Source organism: Emydura macquarii, unplaced genomic scaffold, assembly GCF_026122565.2.
Source record: "Emydura macquarii macquarii isolate MOO-44397 ecotype Brisbane River unplaced genomic scaffold, CSIRO-AGI_Emac_v2 contig_1348, whole genome shotgun sequence".
In the NCBI taxonomy this organism is placed as follows: domain Eukaryota; kingdom Metazoa; phylum Chordata; order Testudines; family Chelidae; genus Emydura; species Emydura macquarii.
Window position 1 is genome coordinate 10981615 of NW_027131485.1, and position 19177 is coordinate 11000791.

The 19177-nt window shown below is 47.4% G+C and overlaps 1 protein-coding gene across 1 annotated transcript in view; it reads left to right on the forward strand.

The window, feature by feature from the left end:
• Positions 1–8796, forward strand: part of TRAP1 (TNF receptor associated protein 1) — a 47757-nt gene extending 38961 nt beyond the window's left edge. The window contains exons 12-18 of the mRNA XM_067551129.1: positions 1120–1267; positions 2197–2382; positions 3644–3782; positions 4847–4932; positions 6717–6862; positions 7291–7363; positions 7924–8796. Of these exons, the coding sequence (XP_067407230.1) occupies positions 1120–1267; positions 2197–2382; positions 3644–3782; positions 4847–4932; positions 6717–6862; positions 7291–7363; positions 7924–8025 (880 nt within the window). The 3' untranslated portion in view covers positions 8026–8796. The remainder of the gene's footprint in view (positions 1–1119; positions 1268–2196; positions 2383–3643; positions 3783–4846; positions 4933–6716; positions 6863–7290; positions 7364–7923) is intronic.
• Positions 8797–19177: the final 10381 nt, after the last annotated feature.

The window sequence follows — 19177 nt, forward strand, 5'->3', positions numbered from 1 at the left end:
TCTTGGGTCCTATATAATCTTTGGTCCAGACTGACTTCCAGCAGCCATGGCTGGAAATTGGGAGAATGAGTTCAGTATTTAGGGCATCTGACTTTCTCAACAAGTCCATTGATTGGAAAGTAAAAGGTTCTAAAACACAGCAAGAAATCAGCTGCACACACAAGGAGGCTGGGTCCAAGCTAAAGTAACACCATCTATTATGCATAGATCTCTGAAATGTGTCCTTTATAGCATTCTCCTAATACTGGACAGTGTCCTGGGCCTCTTTTTAGATATGCCACAACGTTAAGCTACACATGTAACACCCGTACAGTTACCCCTTTATCAAAGGTCTGAGCAAATAGAATGGCTTTTACACATGCCCTGAAGGTCAACAGAGTAAAACATTGTGAGGCCAACCTCCCCTAAGAGTGCCCTTGAATTTGGAATTCACTCCTCCTTGCGATGTGACCTGAAGAGCAACAGCTTCTGTCATGGCTGAGTGTTCAGAGAGAGAGGTGAAGGTGTTTTTTTGCATTCCATTGCCTGGGGTTGGGTTGTTGCCTTTGGTGTTGTACCTGCATAATGTATTCTATGATTGTTGAAGTGCTTTGAGATTCAGAATAGATGCTTTCTTACAGTAATCAAAATATTTCTCCTTAATTGGAAAATAAAAAGCCTCCATCGTTGTACATGTTCTTAATTAGTCTAGAATATCTCCACACCCAAAAAATCACTCCAATATAGCCACCTCCTCCCTGCATTTAATTTTAGCATGTGTGGGGTGAGCTGCCTATAGGGAGAGTGCACTAAACTCCTTGTGCAGTGCAGCATGGTGGAGTCTCCTATGTCAGGGGGAGCCAGACTACAGCAGTGGGTTTGGGATACAGCCTACCCCATCTCTAGCACTAAGAGCTGCCCCTGCCTGAGATGAGAGTGGAAACCGATTTCAGATCCCGGGTGAAGAAGGGGTATGGGGAGGAAGGCTGTGGCATGGTATTTCTGCTTTGTTCTTTCTAAGCCAAACCTTGTGTAGCAAACCTATGACTGAAGCTGTATACAGGGAATGGGGCATTAACCTAAAACCTTTGAACATCTTGGTCTATCAACTACTTTTAAAAATACTTGTTCTTACTCTAGGAAACTCCGGGACGTTTTACAGAAGAGGCTGATCAAGTTTTTCATTGACCAAAGCAAGAAAGACCCTGAGAAATATTCCAAGTTCTTTGAAGACTACGGGCTGTTCATGAGAGAGGGGATTGTAACCATAGCAGAGCAGGACGTCAAGGTACACACCATACTAAGTGTCTGGCTGGGGTGAAGGAACACAGACTGCTGCCCAGACTTGGCATAAGGTAGTGATGCTGGAAGGTGATTCTCTTCTGTGGATCCTACCATTTGTTCATGTGGTCTTTTATGCCTGGTCCTTTAGAGATTTACAGATCGTCTAAAATATTATGACCTCCACAGTGTCCTGAAAGCTTCTCAGACACAGTCCACACACTATACAGAGTAAACAAGCATTTGCCCTGGAACTTGGTTTTATTAATACAAAAATTTATACTCCCACCTCCCTAATTATAGGCCTGTCAGTCTAACATCGATTCAGAGCAGTCTGGATGGGTTGCTAAGCTGGGCTCAGGCAAACAATGTGTTTTTATTATGTTAAATGTGAACGTGTACATCTAGGAACAAAGAATGCAGGCCATACTTACAGGATGGAGTACTCTATCCTGCGAAGCAGTGACTCTGAAAAAGATTTGGGGGTTGTGGAGGGAATCTGTTTAGCTTGTTGAAGGGCTAAAAACCCTATGGCTTGGTGGATTATGTTGGTGTCCTGGCAAACACTCCTCTGTCCAACATTGATAAAACAGCTACTGACAGCCCACGCTTGTTCTGATCACTGTGTGGCTGTTGCTTCTGCCTGTACTGCCCCAGCCTGGTCTGCTATCTAAGGTAATCCAGCGATCTGTACAGAACCCTGAGGTGCTCAGCTACTGCGGGGACAAGTACTGTAAAAAGATCCTCTAAAGAAACCAAATTCCCCTCTGTTGGTGCCATTGGGGAGAAGCTCCTCCAGCTTTCCTGATGAACCTGCTGTCCCCAGGGAGCTGCTCTGTGCTGTCTGGCACTGCTGGAGACCTGGGCAGAAACCAGAGCAGGTTTCAAGCCCCTTGCAAGGGAGATCACACATCTAACAAGGTAAATCTCTCCCAGGAGGACATAGCGAAGCTGCTACGTTACGAGTCCTCAGCACTGCCCGCAGGCCAGCTGACCAGCCTGACGGAGTACGCCAGTCGCATGCAGGCCGGGAGCCGGAATATCTACTACCTGTGTGCGCCCAGTCGGCACCTGGCCGAGCATTCGCCGTACTTCGAGGCCATGAAGAAGAAGGATATGGAGGTGGGTGAGCAATGCGCTGTGTCTCAGCAGGATGCAGCAGTGTGCTGCCCTCTGCTGCTGCCAGTCGGTATCAGCACCAGAGAGTCATGTCTCTTCTGCCAGACCCAACTTCCTCCTTATAGGGGTCCCTGCGTCTGGTCTATTTACAGACTTGCTGGGTTACACAGAGGAGACGTGACCTGGGGATACGTTGCTCCTTGACCCTTTCCATATGTTACTCGGTCTTCATTCATTCTGTGGGGCCATTGCAGTCCTGGCAGCCCTCTGCCACCTCTTGGACTTGGATATTCACCCTGCAGTAGAGAGAAGGTTATTAGAGCCATTTCTTTATACAAAAGTAAAGGGCCATGGGAGCCTCACAAACGAATTAATTAGTATTGGTGTGTACTGGGGAACATCCGTGAGCCCTTGCATATCTCTCAGCTGAGCATCACAGCAGTGAAGCTTCTCTGCCTCAGAGCCCAGCCATTGGTTTGCATTCAGGGTGATGAATGAGGAGCAGCTCAGTGTCTGGGCCTTCGGTCTTTTCCAGGTGTCCCTGGATGGTCCTCACCTTTCACTGATCCTCCCCAGGCAGCAAGAATTCCTCCTTTCCAGGCCCCTCTGGCAGCTACTTTGGGACCCTCCAAATTTGGGGCAGGAAGGAATTTCCCCTTGTGCATATTAGCAGAGCCCTATGGGTGGTTCACTTTCTCCTGGGCACTGAGCAGGGATCTGATAGGATCAGGTGGGCATATTCCATGCAGTCCATTTCCTGGGCCTGCTAGGGATCTATGGCAGAGGGTAGGGATGAAATCTGGAGGATACTGAAGTAAGAGGAGTTTTATTTATAATCAGCAGTTTCTTGACTCTCAGCACTGCCCCTGCAAAGAGGAGAAAAATGGGGTCCTCCATGCATCGTGACCTTGCAAGCACCATACCTGTGAGGTCCCAGTGCACGGAGCAGAATGGTATCCTCCGCACACGAGAGACAGTCGTGACCCCGTTTGGGAACTGCTACTGTAAAGAGAGGGGTTTGCACATAGCTCAGCAGCGTCAGTCAACAAACTATCCTGGATCTCTGTAGTGTGTTCAGTTGCTAGGCATGTTTGGGGAGCTGGGCGGGGCAGTGGTAGATCTGCTAGCATTCATTTGTGATGCTCTTGCTGGTTAGCACAGCATTGCACCCTGGGAGAGGCTATAGTCCCTTAAGCTCTGATGAGCTGCTAGCAATCCTGTTTATCACTGGACGCCACGTTGTTTACTGTCCTTTCTGATACAGGTGCTGTTCTGCTATGAGCAGTTTGATGAGCTGACACTCTTGCACCTTCGGGAGTTCGATAGGAAGAAGCTGATCTCAGTAGAGACTGACATCGTTGTTGACCACTATAAGGAAGAGAAGTTTGAGGCGAGCCGCCCAGGTAGAGTATCCCTTCGCCCAGCACGTCCTGTTCATGGCCTTGGGCTCAGCACCCACGTTTTCCAGCTTTGCAGCCAGATGGGGCTGACCTTCCCAGACATGGCAGCCTCCCACTAGTAGCCAGTGAGGATACTCTATTTTCATGCCCTCCCTCAAGAAAGCATTGCCGTCCCTGAGCATGTGAGCAAACTCTCTAGCTTGCTTCCTGCTTCTGCAGTGCTCAGAGGCACCTGTGGTAGCCCTGCCAGGGCAGCTGTGTCTTTGTATAGTGCCTCCTCTTGGTTTGCAGGCCGCTGATCCCAGTTCTTGCAGGTTCCTTCTCTGTCACTTCCCAGCCCTCCCTGCAGAAGCAGGGAGTGGGCATGCAGCAGCCCTTCCCCAACCAGTGCTGCAGGTCCCTCCATGAGACCTGTTAGCCAGTCTGCACTGCCCTGCGAAGCTTACTGGGCCCCTGAGGATTCCTGAGGCCAGTGGCTGTGAAGGGCTACGAAGTGCTGATTTATATTCTCAGTAACAACACTGAGAACCCTGAAGTTAACTGCATTTGGCAGGAGCATTATAGCATAGATGTAAATTCTTCTCTTTAAAATAAAATAAATCTAATGTTGCCCTGTCTGCGCTAGGGCTGAAACCCTGTCTGGTAAGAGAGCCGGCCCTGCTAGGGACAGGACTCATGCACTTTTCTAGTTTAAAACAATTACTAAAATATCATGTAGTGAGTTCAGGGCTCCTCTGATCTATCCTAATTTTAAAACCAGCTTAATTTAAAAAGCAGCCACTCCTGATTCCCGTGGTGATATTGCAGAGTGAGGGGATTGGTGTGGAATAAGCTTGCCCTCTTTATGTATGAGGTGGTTTCTGGAATGATGCAAGCTGAGCTTGTGCATAGAGGCATGGTGCCATCTTTCTGAAGGTTGCATCTCTGTGTGGTCAGAGAGCAGGCAGATGGATACGTGAAATGCACAAAGCTGCTTTTCAGGAACAAAACATGCATTCCCTAGTGCTGCATAGTGACAGCACATAAACACAGCATTGCAATGTAACCCACCCTTCTTCCCCCCTTAGCTGCAGAACACCTGACAGAGAAAGAGGCTGAGGAGCTGATGGCCTGGATGAGGAATGCATTGGGCTCTCGAGTCACCAATGTGAAGGTACGTGTGCTATAGGGCTCTAGTAGCTAAAGGTGGAGAAGACCTATGTAGATCATTGCCTCAGAAAAGAGAAAGGATCTTCTGGTTAAGGTACTGAACTAGGGCCCAGAAGATGTAGTTTCAGCCACAGATTTTCAGTGTGACATTGGGCAAATCATTTGATCTCTCTGTGCCTCAATTCCCCACCTATAAAATGGGTGTAATATAACCCTTCCTTTGGCTGTCTTGTCTAGTTAGACTGTAAATGCCTCAGGGCAAGGACAGTCTCTTACTGTTATGTGGAGCACCCACCACAGTACGTCCCTGACCTCAGCTGGGCCTCTAGATGCTATGGGAATATAAATAATAAGTCTCCTCCCCACCTCCCTTCTGCCAGGGCAGAATGTAAAGAGCATGTCTGATGGTCCTGCGCTTATCAAGGGATGGGGCTGGATCTATGTGGCCTTTTCAATAATCCTGCAAAAATCCAGCTCTCTTCTTTCCCCCTGTGTATCAGTTTCAGACGTTGCTGTCTTGGACACTGTCATGGGGTCCATACACCCCAGGCTGGTTTGGCAACCAAAGGGCTAATGCAGACTGCCTGCCTGCTCAGCCAGAGCTGACTGGAACCCCCCGTGGCAGCTGGGACTATTAAAGGGTTGTAGGGCAGGAGTTGGTTGCTAGAGAGACAGAGGGACTGTGGAGAGAAGATCCTGCCAACAAACGGGTAAGAAGCTGCCAGAGAAGTCAACGCCCCAGAGAGAGAGAAGCAGAACAAGAGGCTGGAAAGCCCACAGAAGTAGGAAGCAGCTCAGGGAACATCAAGGGTCTTGAGAAGGGTTAATTCTGGCTGCTCTAAACAAGGACCCTGAGTTGGAGCCCACTGGAGTGGGTCGGCCTGAGTCCTCCTACCTCTTATCCAGACTAAGAAGGAAGAGGGAAAATGGTCAAAGACAGTGAGTGTTAGACAGAGGCCAGAGGAGCAACTCCGAGACCGCTGGATTTCGAGTTCCTTATATTTTCACCTTTCTGCTAGCCACAAAAGGAGATAAACTGAGCAGCAACTTAGCTAGAGAGCTAAGCTGCATAAAATGACACTCTTGACACCAGCAGGGCTAGAGAGGTTGTTAGACTGAAAGGACCCCTGCAGCACTGCTCCTGGACGCAGGGAGGCGCTCTAGAGACAATGGGGTGCTCCTGCAGCAGACATCCAGTTCTTTGGCTTGGCTCAGGGGTGTGATTGCAGTCGGATTGTTCCATCACACTTGGGTTAGCAGGGAGTAATCAGTAACGTTTGCTGGTTGGATAATTCCTGAAGTTGCCACCTGTAAACAGTCGAGTGAACTGATACAGCCCTGGGGGGTCCGAGTGCAGCACAAACATACACAGCCCTCTGGGTGGAGGGTCTTAATTGTTCTGCCCCTGGACAGTGTGGGTAAGTGACTGGCTTGAGGTCAGAGAAAAGAGTTGGTGCAGCATCTACCTACTGTGGGGATGGGCACTATAGAAAACACTCAGGTAGGTAAATAATGGCAGAAGCAGAATTAGACCCATATCATCCAAGCTCCCCGCCCCGCTCAGACACACACACACAGACACACACTCTCTCTCTCTCTCACACACACACACACACACACACACACACACGTAGGTGTGGGTGTGAGTTCTCTAGAAGCTTTGTATAGATTCGGCACTGAGGGGACATCCTCCCCCCTGGCCAAAAACCAGCCTGAGCTCTTCATCATCCCTCATCTCTGAGCCTCATGCGTTGACTGTCTTGTCACTGTTTGCTGTCCCTCTGACAGGTGACTCCACGGCTGGACACCCACCCGGCCATGATCACCGTGCTTGAGATGGGGGCTGCCCGCCATTTTCTGCGGATGCAGCAGCTCGCCAAGACCAGCGAGGAGCGTGCCCAGATCCTGCAGCCCACGCTGGAGATAAACACAGGGTGAGGTGGGGCAGAGCCAGAGTGCTCCAGCATGGCAGCCTAGGTGTCATGCAAAGGCAGGCACTGGATGGCACAGCAAACTTGAACCAGCTGGGATCCTCCATTCTCTAAGTGCTGCATGTGGGCAGCTGTGCCTTGGCCTGTGGAGCTATGCATGGCAATGGACACAAGCCTACCAGCCCACATGATGTCCAACCTCATGGGGTCCCCCAACAGCAGCCATCTGCATTATTCACCACAGGTTATGGGGCTGGGATGTGGAAGGAGGGAGAAGTTCACATGTAAAGAGGAAGAGACGGCAACTCCTTTTGCCCATTAGGAGGCATTTTGCTATTCCTCCATGGCTTGTTGCGCCTCCTGTGATCAGTGGCTTTTTCATGTGTCCAAGGGGCACTGCGATACTGTGCTGATCTCTCGTTCCGTTGCAGGCATGCACTGATCAAGAAACTCAATCAACTGAGGGACAGCCAGCCCGATCTGGCCCAGCTGCTGCTTGATCAAGTGAGCGCCATGTCTGCACCACCAGGATCCCCAGGGCAGACTGCCATATCTATGGGCCGTAAGGGAGTGGGCCAAAGCTGTCCTTATGGCCAGCTGGAATCATACACCTCATGGTCCCCACTCTGTCCTACATGGCCCAGGATCCATTTCTCTAGAGAGTTGTGATACCATCCAGCAACGGGGCTCTGTCTTAGGCGCTCTGACCCTACTGCAACTCATGTTTGGTGCAGAGCTGGAAACTGCTGTTCACACTGGGGTTTGCAGCACTTGGGAAAGAAGGGCGGGGAGAAAAAAAGCAGAGAGAATTCATAGGCTTGTCCACTGAAGGCACCTGGGGTTTAAGATGGCTCCTTTGAAGTTGGGAGTCTGTCTGAAACTGCACAGGGCTCCAGATGGCACGTCACATGGGCAGCACCTCTTTCTGCCATATGATCCCCCCTAGATGTGCCTTGGTGTGTGTCCCACGATCTACAGAGGAGCAGCCCTTCTCCACTTCATACCACGGTGGCCCCTGCTGCTAATAACGTTTCTTCTCTTCTCTATGCCCTTGTCTCACTCAGATTTACGAGAACGCCATGATTGCGGCAGGACTGAATGATGACCCCAGACCGATGGTGAGCCGTCTGAATGAACTCCTCACCAAAGTCCTGGAAAAACATTGAGCCCAAGCAGATGGAAAGGACAAGCTCTATGCCAGACTCAGTCTTTGTTCCGTCAAACACAACTGCTTCCGTTGTTGCCTGTTGGAACGCCTGTCTGCTCCCAGACACTGTGCTGCCAGGGTAGAATCTCTGCAGCTCTGCGTAACACCTGAATGTGCTCCCAAGTTTCACTTTATAGGGGAGGTTCCAGATGTCATTACTGGACTGTTTATTACCACACAGAGTGCCATCGGCCTGCTGGAGATTACCATTGAAATGATTTGCCAGGATTTCTGAGTGTGGCCCAAAGTTTCTAATTTCATATCGATTCTAGAAACAGCCTTTCCCAGCAGAGTAGTTGACATCAAATTCCAGAGTAGCTCCATGGACTAGAACCCCCATATACCCACCCAGGAATTAGCCTTATTCTCCAAAGGACTCAGAACACCAGCTGTCAGCACTAGCAAAATTCATTAGCTTGTCAGGAAATCTCCACCTCTGCCTGGCACCTAGAAGTTAGTAGGCACAGGGATAGAGTGTTGCCATTACAAACATAGGTACTACTGATGGAACAATGATCTGTCAACAGAGTGGTGTGGCAGGTAAAGTAGCTCAGCTGCTGGATAACTGAACTCATCCTGTATCTGGGAAAATATTTGACAAGCTCACTTGGCTTTTTGGACAGTCCTCCAGGGTTTTTGCTTCCCTTGTGGTATAATTTGCATGTCCCAGGTAATGTCTATTCTGTTTATTTATGTTAAATAAATTCCTCTTCATTTCAAGATACCTTCATCATAGGATTTTTGCCTGATTTTGTTCCATGTTGTGCCCCCAGTTTGTTGGCATTTCAATCCATAACCCTTCAGACACTCCCCAATTCTGAGAGGCAGCAGAGCCCTAAAATAGTGGGGGGAGGGCTCCCTCTGTAGATGGGACCATGGGTGGGGTGAGGAGGGCAGTGTAAAGGGAAGTAGAAGGAAGATAAGGCCCTCAGCTGAACCCTGGTTTTTGTCCTTAAGATTCTAAGAGCTGAACTCCAGGTTTCTAACGTGTGCTGGTTATCCAGTAGAAAAGGTCTCAGATAAACGAGCCATCATGGTCCTCCAAGTTAGTTTCTCACTTACACCTGGGCATGTATGTTCAGTTTGCAAGATTTTTTTTAATTACTGGCATCCCTGCAAGCTCAGCATTGGCTCTGAGAGTCAGGCCAGGCTCTTTCTGGTTTGTTCTTAAATCACCAGTAATAAGAGTCTGTAAGTAGAACTTGGTTAATGATTCTGGTGCTAGCTCTCCCAGAGCTATGTGACCTCTGCAGGGGAACACAAATACATAATAAAAACTTGTAATTAAATCAGCATTTCTGATGCTGACCAGACAGAGAAGATCCAATGAGTAATATAGTGTCATTTTTAAATACCACAAACTCATCTTGGCCTTCAGTTTTACTCAGATGAGGAAGGGTGGCAACTAATGGCTGATTACTCTCATTATCAGCCCCCAGACAAAGCCTTTCACCTCATTTCCAGGATTAACTCTGACCAGATAAACGATAACCAGCATCATCACTGACTGAAGCCTGGTCAGTCATCACCAGTTGCAGTCTGTTCTGTGGCCTGTATGAAATGAGCAGTGGATCACAATCCAGCTCCCAGTAAGATTCATGTAGCATCTTGTCACTGTGTGTGCTGCAATTCCGTAGTCATTTAAATGAGAAGTACCTATTAAACTGTATTTACACCTAATCTACATTATGTGTATAAGAATGCAAATGAGCTAGCATATGTAGGCCAACTAAATTTGCAGCCACTAGTTAATCTGTCATTACATGCCTCCTTCCATGAACTTAACCAGGTTGTTTAAAATATATTCATTAAAGACAGGAGCGCTTCTGTGCAGAGTCTGCTAATAGATATATTGGATCATTCTGCCAACAAATCAGTGCAAGTATATAGGAATGACGAATTATTACCAGATGCTACATGTGTATCTAGGGCTTGTAGAACCCTGTTTGACCATGCATTATTGGAGAAATAGTGTGTGTCCATATAACTAGGTTGTATTGCAATGTGTTACTATAACTTTTTATCGAAACAGAGTGAAGAAATGAAAAGCTTTGCTGAATTGCTGGTAAGTATTCACCTGCAGTCTGACCCTTCAGAGCTCGCTGACAGTTGCTGATGGTGGTGTCTGTTCACTGTTGTGGGAGATGTTGCATAGCGGAATGGAATCCTTCTGGCTGAGTTGAAGTTTAGTGTTGGTTTATAAACCCCATGTATTTTATCAGGGACTAAATCCTGCCCTGGCAGGGCATGAACTCTATTTAACAGGCTATGATCTCTTGAATCCCATGCACCAGTGGTTCCGAACCTTTTTGGCTTGAGGGCCACAGATATTAATTTTATAACCCTGAAGGGCCATCAGTCTTCACCAGCAGGCTCCCCTCCTCTTGCCTGCGCCCAGCCAGATGGAAGGAGTCTCCTCGCTGATCTCCCATCCCCCTGGCTGCAGCAGGGAAACCGTATGCGTCCTGTAGCTCCGTGTGCTCCACCTGGGTCCCTAGGTAGTGGCTCCCTTCTGCAGCCAGGGAGAGAGAGATCAGTGCTCCCCTCCCTCTGACTCCAACAGGGACCCAGCGCCTAGGGACCCAGGCGGAGCGCTTTGCCATTCTCTCTGCTACAGCCAGGGGGAAGGGAGCGCGGAATTCCCGCCCCCTTGGCTGCAGCAAGAAGCCTGCAACAGTCTTGTAGCCCCACAGCAACACACTCCGCCTGGGTCCTTAAGCAGCAGCCAGTGGAAGGGGAGCAGTAAGCCACTTAGAAAGACCCCGTGGGCCACTTTTGGCACCTAGGCCATGGGTTGGGAACCACAGCTATGCACCAACCAGCCCTTAGGGCGCTAACTTATGGGTTGAGAGGTAAGTGACTGACTGAAAGATCAAGCAAGGTAATAATTGTTCAGATGAAAACCTGCCTCCTGGCCTTTGTTGTGTCAGTATGAGAAGAGGCAATAAATATTGGGTGCCTGTGTGTGTGAAGGAGGCAGTACCAATAGCATGCAGAAGGTACTTTGACCAAAGAGTCACAATTGTGACCATGCTGTATCAAAGCAGGAGATGTATCTAAGCTGCATCACTCCAGGTCTCCTCTGATTCCCTTTTCTTGACCCATCCCATTGCTCTGCATTAATGGTGGCTGATACCAGAGCCCTGAGGAAGGAAATCAGTGACTGCACCTGCAACAGCAGCGAGCTAATGGAAACAACTGAGAGAATTAAAATGATCTTGTCGGCATGCCCTTTCAATGCAGGACCCATAGATTTGCAAAGGTTAAAGCTGTACATGACGGGAGGCAATGACCAGCAGAGGCAGGCTGACTTTGTGAACCTCTTATACATAACATGCAGCACAGAGCACAGGTGTGAAAATTAAATGTAGCACCAGTAGGTGATGAACAAAAACCATTGACCCCTGTGCAGTGCCATCCTAGGGATTGCAGCTGGTCTGCAAATGGCTTTGGGTCTGAGAGGATCTCTTCATAGAGCACAATAGAGGCTCTTTCATTAACAAAAGTGGTGTAAAGGAAGAGTTGCTCCAAACATAGGTAAAAGGGAGTCACTTGAACTGGGAATAGACAGGTTAGTTTCCAACCTCCACTCCATATGGGCGCGCACTATGCAGAAAGAAGAGCACTGTATGGAACATGAACATTACAACAGAATTTCAGTACAGAGGGTGGCAGCAAATCAGTATTGTCAATTGCATTCTTCTGGCCATGTCCTTTTAATGCAGAAATGCTAAATTACTCCTCCTTACAAACATTTGCACCAGTAAACTCTTTCCATCCCAGCATGTATTTTTTCTGGACTTCGCAAACAGAGCAGAGCAGCCTTTGTGATTCTTCTAGCAAGCAAACACCAAACCTCAGAATGACATTTAACATCCTGCAATGTTGGTGTGTAGTTTTGTTGGATGGTCCAGTTAGTTCCTCCTCCCTGATGTCTTCTGCTTTCAACCCTGCTGCTACTTCCATGCCAAATTTCACCAGGACCCAAGTGGGACAACGTTGGGGTCCTCTGACCCCACACAGGCCCCATCCATGTTCTGATTCCTGGCTACAAGCAGTTCTAAGTCTGGCCCTACACGCAGTTGTATCAATAAGATGTGATTTTATTCCAAGTTAGTTAAACCACTGCAACTTTTGTGTGTGGGCAGTCTATTGGTTCAAAACTGGTTACGTTCATTAGGTTGTTCTTCAAGCTAAACTGATCTAAGCTAGTTTTAAACTAAATTGCAATAAGTTTTAAACCAGTTCAAATTCTGTGTACAGACAAGCCCTAAGTGTTCATGCAACTCACAGGAGTAATAAATTGGGTTCTCACCCTCCCCCTTTTTCTGAGGCTAGTCAGCTGACACACAGGCAGCACTGAGAAGTCTCATTCATCCTCAACACATGAAATGCAAAATGTTTATAGGTAGTGAAATCCAGTTCGGAAGGACATGCGCAAGACTCTGTGCTTTGAGATTTAGACAAAATCCCTTGCAGGTCTGGCTGGGACCTTGAGATTGGACCAGCTCATAAAGTAATTCACTGGGTCACACAACTGAGAACAGAGCTTTCTTCATCCAGACTTCCTGCTGAGACATTCAACAGAGAGTCTTGGGTAGAGTCCAGCTTTGTGATTTACAGACAAACCACAGGCCAGGAATCTGCTGGCTAAGCTCTTCCATCAGCAACTGTTTAAAACATTAAGGGAAGAAATGGCGATTGTTTCCAAAAGCAGAGAACTCGAGAGCCATTAATAATACTTAGCATTTCTATAGTGCTTTACAAACACCAAGGCCTTGTCTACACTACAGACCTTTGTTGACAAAAGTCAGCTTTCGTTGACAAAACAGTGGAGAAGTCATGCTAAAACGCTCCTTTTGCCAACAAAACTCCCCTGCTTTGCCGACAAAATAAAACCATCTTGATGAGCGGTATAGAGCTTTTTACAGCAAATATAGATGGACAAAGTGTCAGTGTAGACATTGCACTTGGTTATGTCGGTGTACATGGCCTTCAAGTGTCACACAATGCAGTTCAAACTCCGCTGCCCTGCAGTCAAGTACATATGCACCCGCCCCTCCCGCTTTAAAGGCTCAGGAATTTTTGAAATTCCATGTCCTGTTTCCTCAGCATGGAGAGCTCACGTAGCATCTTCCCAGCTGACCATGGTGGCTCCACACAACAAAGGCTCTCCTGCTTGGAACGCACCTCCAAGTTCTTGGATCTGCTGGCTCTGAGGGGAGAGGAGGATGTGTAGTCCCAGTTCTTCTTGAGCCATAGGAACTTCAATACCAACAGTCAGATTTCTCGTGGCCTGTTGGATAAGAGTTACAAACAGGACACGTATCGGTGCCATGCAAAGATAAAGGAGTTGAGGCAGGCGTACCAGTGGGCAAGGGAGTCAAACAGTCACTCTAGTGCTGTGCTGAAAACCTGCTGCTTCTATAAGAAGCTGGACTCCAGCCTTGGCAATGACTTCCACCTCCATCACCAAGAGCCTGGTGAATACTTCCAGGGTGAGGGCTGGAGGCAGCAGAATCAACCCCGAGGAAGAAGTGGTGGACAGGGAGGTCAAGTTGGCAGACGAGATGGGGTAGGTGATTGGGTTGTCCAATACAGTGTGGAGCCAGGCCTTCGTTAAGCCAGTCCCAGCAGTCCATCTCTGGCACACATGAGGCAAGCTCTCTGGTAAGTGATCACTGTGTGTTGATACTGCTCGGTTACATGAGGTAGAGCTGTCCTTTGCTTTGTTATATGCTAGAAGTGAGTTAAGGATAGAAATGTACAGGACTAGCTGTGTTTGCGTGTGCTTCATATTCCCCTGTGCAGCTAAGCAGTGGGGCGGAACAGTGTGTTAATGCACACAGATTTCACGGGAATCCTCCAGAGAGATCTCTAGAAAACTTTCCTGGAGGTACTCGCCAATCCTCTGCCGAAGGTTTCTTGGCAGAACTGCTTTGTTTCTTCCCCCATTGTAGGAAACTTTCCTGCGCCAATCGGCAATCACTTGTTCAGGGACCAAAGTGGCACACAGGCAAACAGCATAGAGTAAAGCCACATACCTCTGCCAGATAAGGAAGTGACTGAGGAGGAAGAAGGAAAACATGTTTCAAGAGGTGCCCCAATCCTCAGACACTGAAAAACAAGAACACAGGGCATGGAGAGAGACTGAAAATTTCAAAATAGACAGGAGAGGAAGCAGGGCTAGGAGCGAATTTTAGTGGGCCAGGAGAAGATGATAAAAGTGATGGAGGAGCAAACTGAGATGCTGACGTCTCTATGTGCACTGCAGGCAGAATACATGTGTGCTTGCTTCCTTCACGCCCCCTGCAGCCCTACAGAACTGCTTGCCATGCACTCCTCAAACTCCTCCCACACATTACTTGCTTCTTCCTGGACTGTCGCAGTACCCCGTTCACTCCACCCCTTCACACAGCTTCCAAAATGATAACTGGAGTTACACACAGCTATGAGAGCCGACATCAGAAGACGGCTCTTCATAGTTATCTCCCTTTCCAACAAGCGTTTTTTTGTGTGGTGTTAATTGGTATTTAATACAAACATATGCTCTGAAAGATAATCAATCTTTATTTGTCTCCTACACACGGTGGTTGCTGGTGGAGTTAATACACAATGGCAGTAGGAACATTTGCATACTATAAATCATGGTCAGGAGGCAACCATCCAAATTTTTATGCACGGCAACAAGTAAACAAAGAATGGCAGAATGCTTTCTAGAAAGACACATTACTGTTGCTCATTGTCAAAATGGTGCCTCAAAGCGTTCCTGATTTGAATGGCCCCCTGTTGTGCTCCTCTTATAGCCCTGGTATCTAACTGCTTGAAATCAGCTACCAGGCGATCCGCCTCCGCTCTCTACCCCTTGGGAAACTTTTCACTCTTTGCCTCACAAATATTATGCAGTGCACAGCAGGCTGCTATGACTATGGGAATATTTTCCTCATGTAGGTCTAACCTGTCATAAAGGTAGTGCCAGCGAGCTTTTAATCTGCCAAATGCACCTTCAGCTATCATTCTGCACCTGCTCAGACTATTGTTGAAGCACTCCTTGCTGCTGCCCTGGATTCCCATGTAAGGTTTTATGAGCCATGGGAGTAAGGGGTATGTTAGGTGTCCCAGAATCACTATGGGCATTTCAGCATCCCTATTGGAATCTTCTGGTCTGGAAAGAAAGTCCCTGCTTGCAGCTTTCTGTACAGGCCCAAGTTGATGTCAGCAAAACAACCACAGTGATCCACAAGTACCTGCAATACTATACCCCTTTCTATTGATGTACTCTGTTGCAAGATGGCCCGAGGCCAAAAGTGGGATATGCATGCCATCTATCGCCCCACCTCAGTTAGGAAAGCCCATTGCTGCGAAACCATCAACTATTGTCCACCTGTCCAAGAGTCATCATCCTTCATAGCAGGATACGATTAATGGTCCTGCACACTTGCGTTAATGCAACCCCCCATGGTGTACTTCCGGCTCCAAACTGATTTATGACTGACTAGTAGCAGTCTAGAGTTGTCAGCTTCCACACAGTGATCGCCACATGCTTCTCCACCGAGAGGGCAGCTTTCTTTTTGGTGTCCTCATGCTGCAGTGCGGGGGCAAATTCTGCACACAGTTCCAGGAAGGTGGCTTTGCACATCCCAAAGTTCTGTAGTCACTGTTCACCACCCCAGAGCTGCATAATGATGCAATCCAATCACTCAGTGCTTATTTCCTGAGCAGGGCAGGAACTTCAGATTCCTGTTCAGATTGGGAGATTATGATGTACTGCATGATCAGCTGCGTTGTGTTCATTACAGTGACCACAGCAGTAAAGAGCAGTGCAGAATCTATCCTTTCAGGCAGAGATGGCAGGCGCACAGTAAACAGGAACTGTTGAAAACTGGCACAAAATGCAGTTGGAAGCCTATGGTATGTTGGAACAGAAAAAAACTGCGTCATGGGATTTGAGCCCTCATCCGTGATGCTCTGCGATCCACTCTGCCATCCCACAACTCCTAGCTGCAGAAAGGGGCAACTGGCACAATGGGATAGCTACCCACAGTGCACTGCTCTCACTGTCAATGCTAGAGTGCCAAGAACATGCACGAGCGATGTACTTATAGCAATTTTTGATCATCGATGTAACTTGTGTCAACAAAACTCTAAGGTAGACCGCCTAATTCTCGCAACCCCGTGAAGTATGTCAGTGCTGTCATCATTTCACTAGTGGCAAAATTGGCACAGTTTAAATGAGTTGTTCAAGGGCACACAGGGAATCCGAGTTGGGGATAGATCCCAAAAGTCCTGAATCCCAGTCCTCTGCACCTTATACATTTCAACAAAAAGTGGAACTAAGCTGTAGTAGAAAGTGAGAGCCTGAGACCTAGTATAATGGGCCTAGATTCAAGAGGTGAGGCCTGAACCAAAGTCTGGCTTTAGGCAACAGCAGCTGCTTGCCTGCTTACAAGTTCACTGACTGATGCTGGAACTTGGCAGAACCACAACATTATTAATGCATTGGCATTCCTGAGAAGCAGTAGCAGAATAACACAGTATTGTTAAGAGCAATAGTAATCCTGACTCCCCAGATACATGGTGATTGCAGAAACATAATCCTGAGACACCGTACAAGCTCGCCCCAAGATGCAGTAGTGCAGAAACATAATCATAAAGGATAGTATAGAGACACCCCGACCTTAAAAGAAGAGATAGGAGGCTGGATGAAGATGTTATGCGTGACTTGGAGGCAAAGTACAATAACCAATATCACAGATATCAACATGGTATTGTGTAACTTATTTGTGTCAGGGTATAAGAAGGGGCTTCTAGCAGGAGCATCTTGGTCCGGCCAAGAAAGTCCCGCCGTTAACTGAGCCGGTCCATTGTGATGAGCATGCATGTCCCAGTGTATCTGTAGCTCCTATGGGACGCTAGCACCGTGCTTCGCTTGCAATAAACCTGGCCAAGCGCCTTCACCACTTACCCAAGTCTGTGGTCATTTATGAGTCGTGCTTAACAAGGTCTATCTATTTAGCTAGCTGCAGAAGCTGAGATGTTGTCCAGAGGGGAACTCACACCAGTGCACATGCCCTAATTGACTGACAACCATTTCAAAGGTCTAAAACTATCCCGAGTTTCTGGTCTGGGTTGGGATGTTCAGCAGCTCAGGAGTCTCTTTCCCAAGAGAATTCCTGCCCATTCTCCAGTTTAACTTTAACCTTTGAAAACTGTCTCTAGGGGCAATTCTGAGGTCTGCTTTGCCATTGTCAACCAGTGGGTTGTGTGTGCTTTCTGAGGAAACAGATTTTGTTTAATAGGAATGTCCTAAGGATCCCAGAATGCCTGGAGCTTTGAAATGATATTGTAGCAATGTTGGTACCAGGATATGAGAGACAAGGTGGTTGAGGTTATATCTTTTATTGGACCAACTTCTGTTGGTGAAAGAAACAAGCTTTTGACCTATGCAAAGCTATCTACTTCAGGTCTGGGAAAGGTACTCAGAGTGTCACAGCTAAATACAAGGTGGAACAGATTGTTAAGCATAAGGAGGTAACAAGTATTGCAAGAGACCATTCATGATAAAATGGGCAATTAATACCTCTGCAGTCATAGCAGGGGGGGGAAGGGCATACTAGTAGATTACAGGTTGTTGTAGAGAGAGACAAAACTAGTGTCTCTATTGAGACCATGATTTTTAGTGTCTAACAAACATTATGAATTTAAGAGAGGTTCATCTTTTGAAGGTGTTGTGCAGGTTTTCTTTGAGGACAAGGACTGAGAGGTCAGATATAGTGGTTGTTTTGTGAAAAAGTGTTCACCAATGGGTGATAGGACGTTTCTGTCTTTTATCACTTTTTCTGTGTGTCCATGAGAGAACATAGTGATTGTCTGGTTTCATCTGCATGGTGGCTGTTGGGGCATTTGATGCAGTGGATGAGGTATATCACATGTTGTAAAAGGTATGTGCAGGACTGATGGATCTTGAAAGGTGGAAATTTGGCTGCTTATCTGAATCCCAGGAACCATCCCCCTAGTAGGCTGCCCCTGGCTGTATTGTCATATTACAGGAAGAGGGTGGCAAGTCCATTTCTTCCTGTAACTGGCCTTTCAGTGGAGGACTTCTTGTTCCCTGAGCAGGGAAATGCAGGCTTTCAGAGCAGCATGAGGTTCTCCTACTAATATTCTCCATCTCTCTGAAATCCCATTTTGTTGCATCTTTCTTTTTTATCCTGGTTCCCCTTTCTTTACCTGTTCTTTCCCCTAGTTGCATCCACTTTCTCTGCAGCATTGAGCAAAAGGAGCAGTCTAGGGCTGTGATAGGCTAGCACCTGTGATAGGACCCTTCCCAACTCTCACCAGTGATTGAGTACAGAGCAAAGAGAGTGGGGAGTGCATCTCCAACCTCCCACCTGCTCAGGAGCATTAATCCTTTCAAAGGAAAAATGCCATTAGATTGTGGCTAGGACACAGTCAGAAGCATGAATGTTTGGGACTGACTAAAACACATGGGCCTCAGTCCTGATGAAAATGGAGGTGTTGGCAGGATGTGTATTTTAACATGCTTATTACAATGATAGTGCAGAATCAAAGACCAAATATTAAATATCTAAATCTGGAAGGGCTGCTGCCACTGCCACTAGTTTTGTCTTTTTGCCCATGATCTGCTCCCTATATTGCACCAGGAATGATGAAAATGTGGTGAAAGAAATGGTCTCGCCCTCTTTTTTGTGGAAGAGGGGGGAAAACATCTTACTGTGTACCTGAATTTCCCATTTTGGCTCCAGGAGCAGCAGTTAAATAAAGGAGCCAGCTATGAAGCCAGCCAGACACTGGCTCCCCTGCCTGCTCCAGCCCACAAAAATGAGTGGAAAAGTATAGTTAAAAAAAATTACCATCCAAAGAGCAGGTATATAAGGGAGCCAACCAAAGTGAGACTCCTGGAAATGTAGGAATGAAGAATTATGACACGACATGGAGAGAGATTAATTTTGGGTTTTATTTTGCTAACACAAAGAAATGTCATTCACTGGACTACTTATTCGGTCACAGAAGGTTTAACAGATGTAGTTTAGAAACAGTCCAGAAACACCATAAATTACCTTTGCAATCAGCTTCAGAAGAAAAAAACC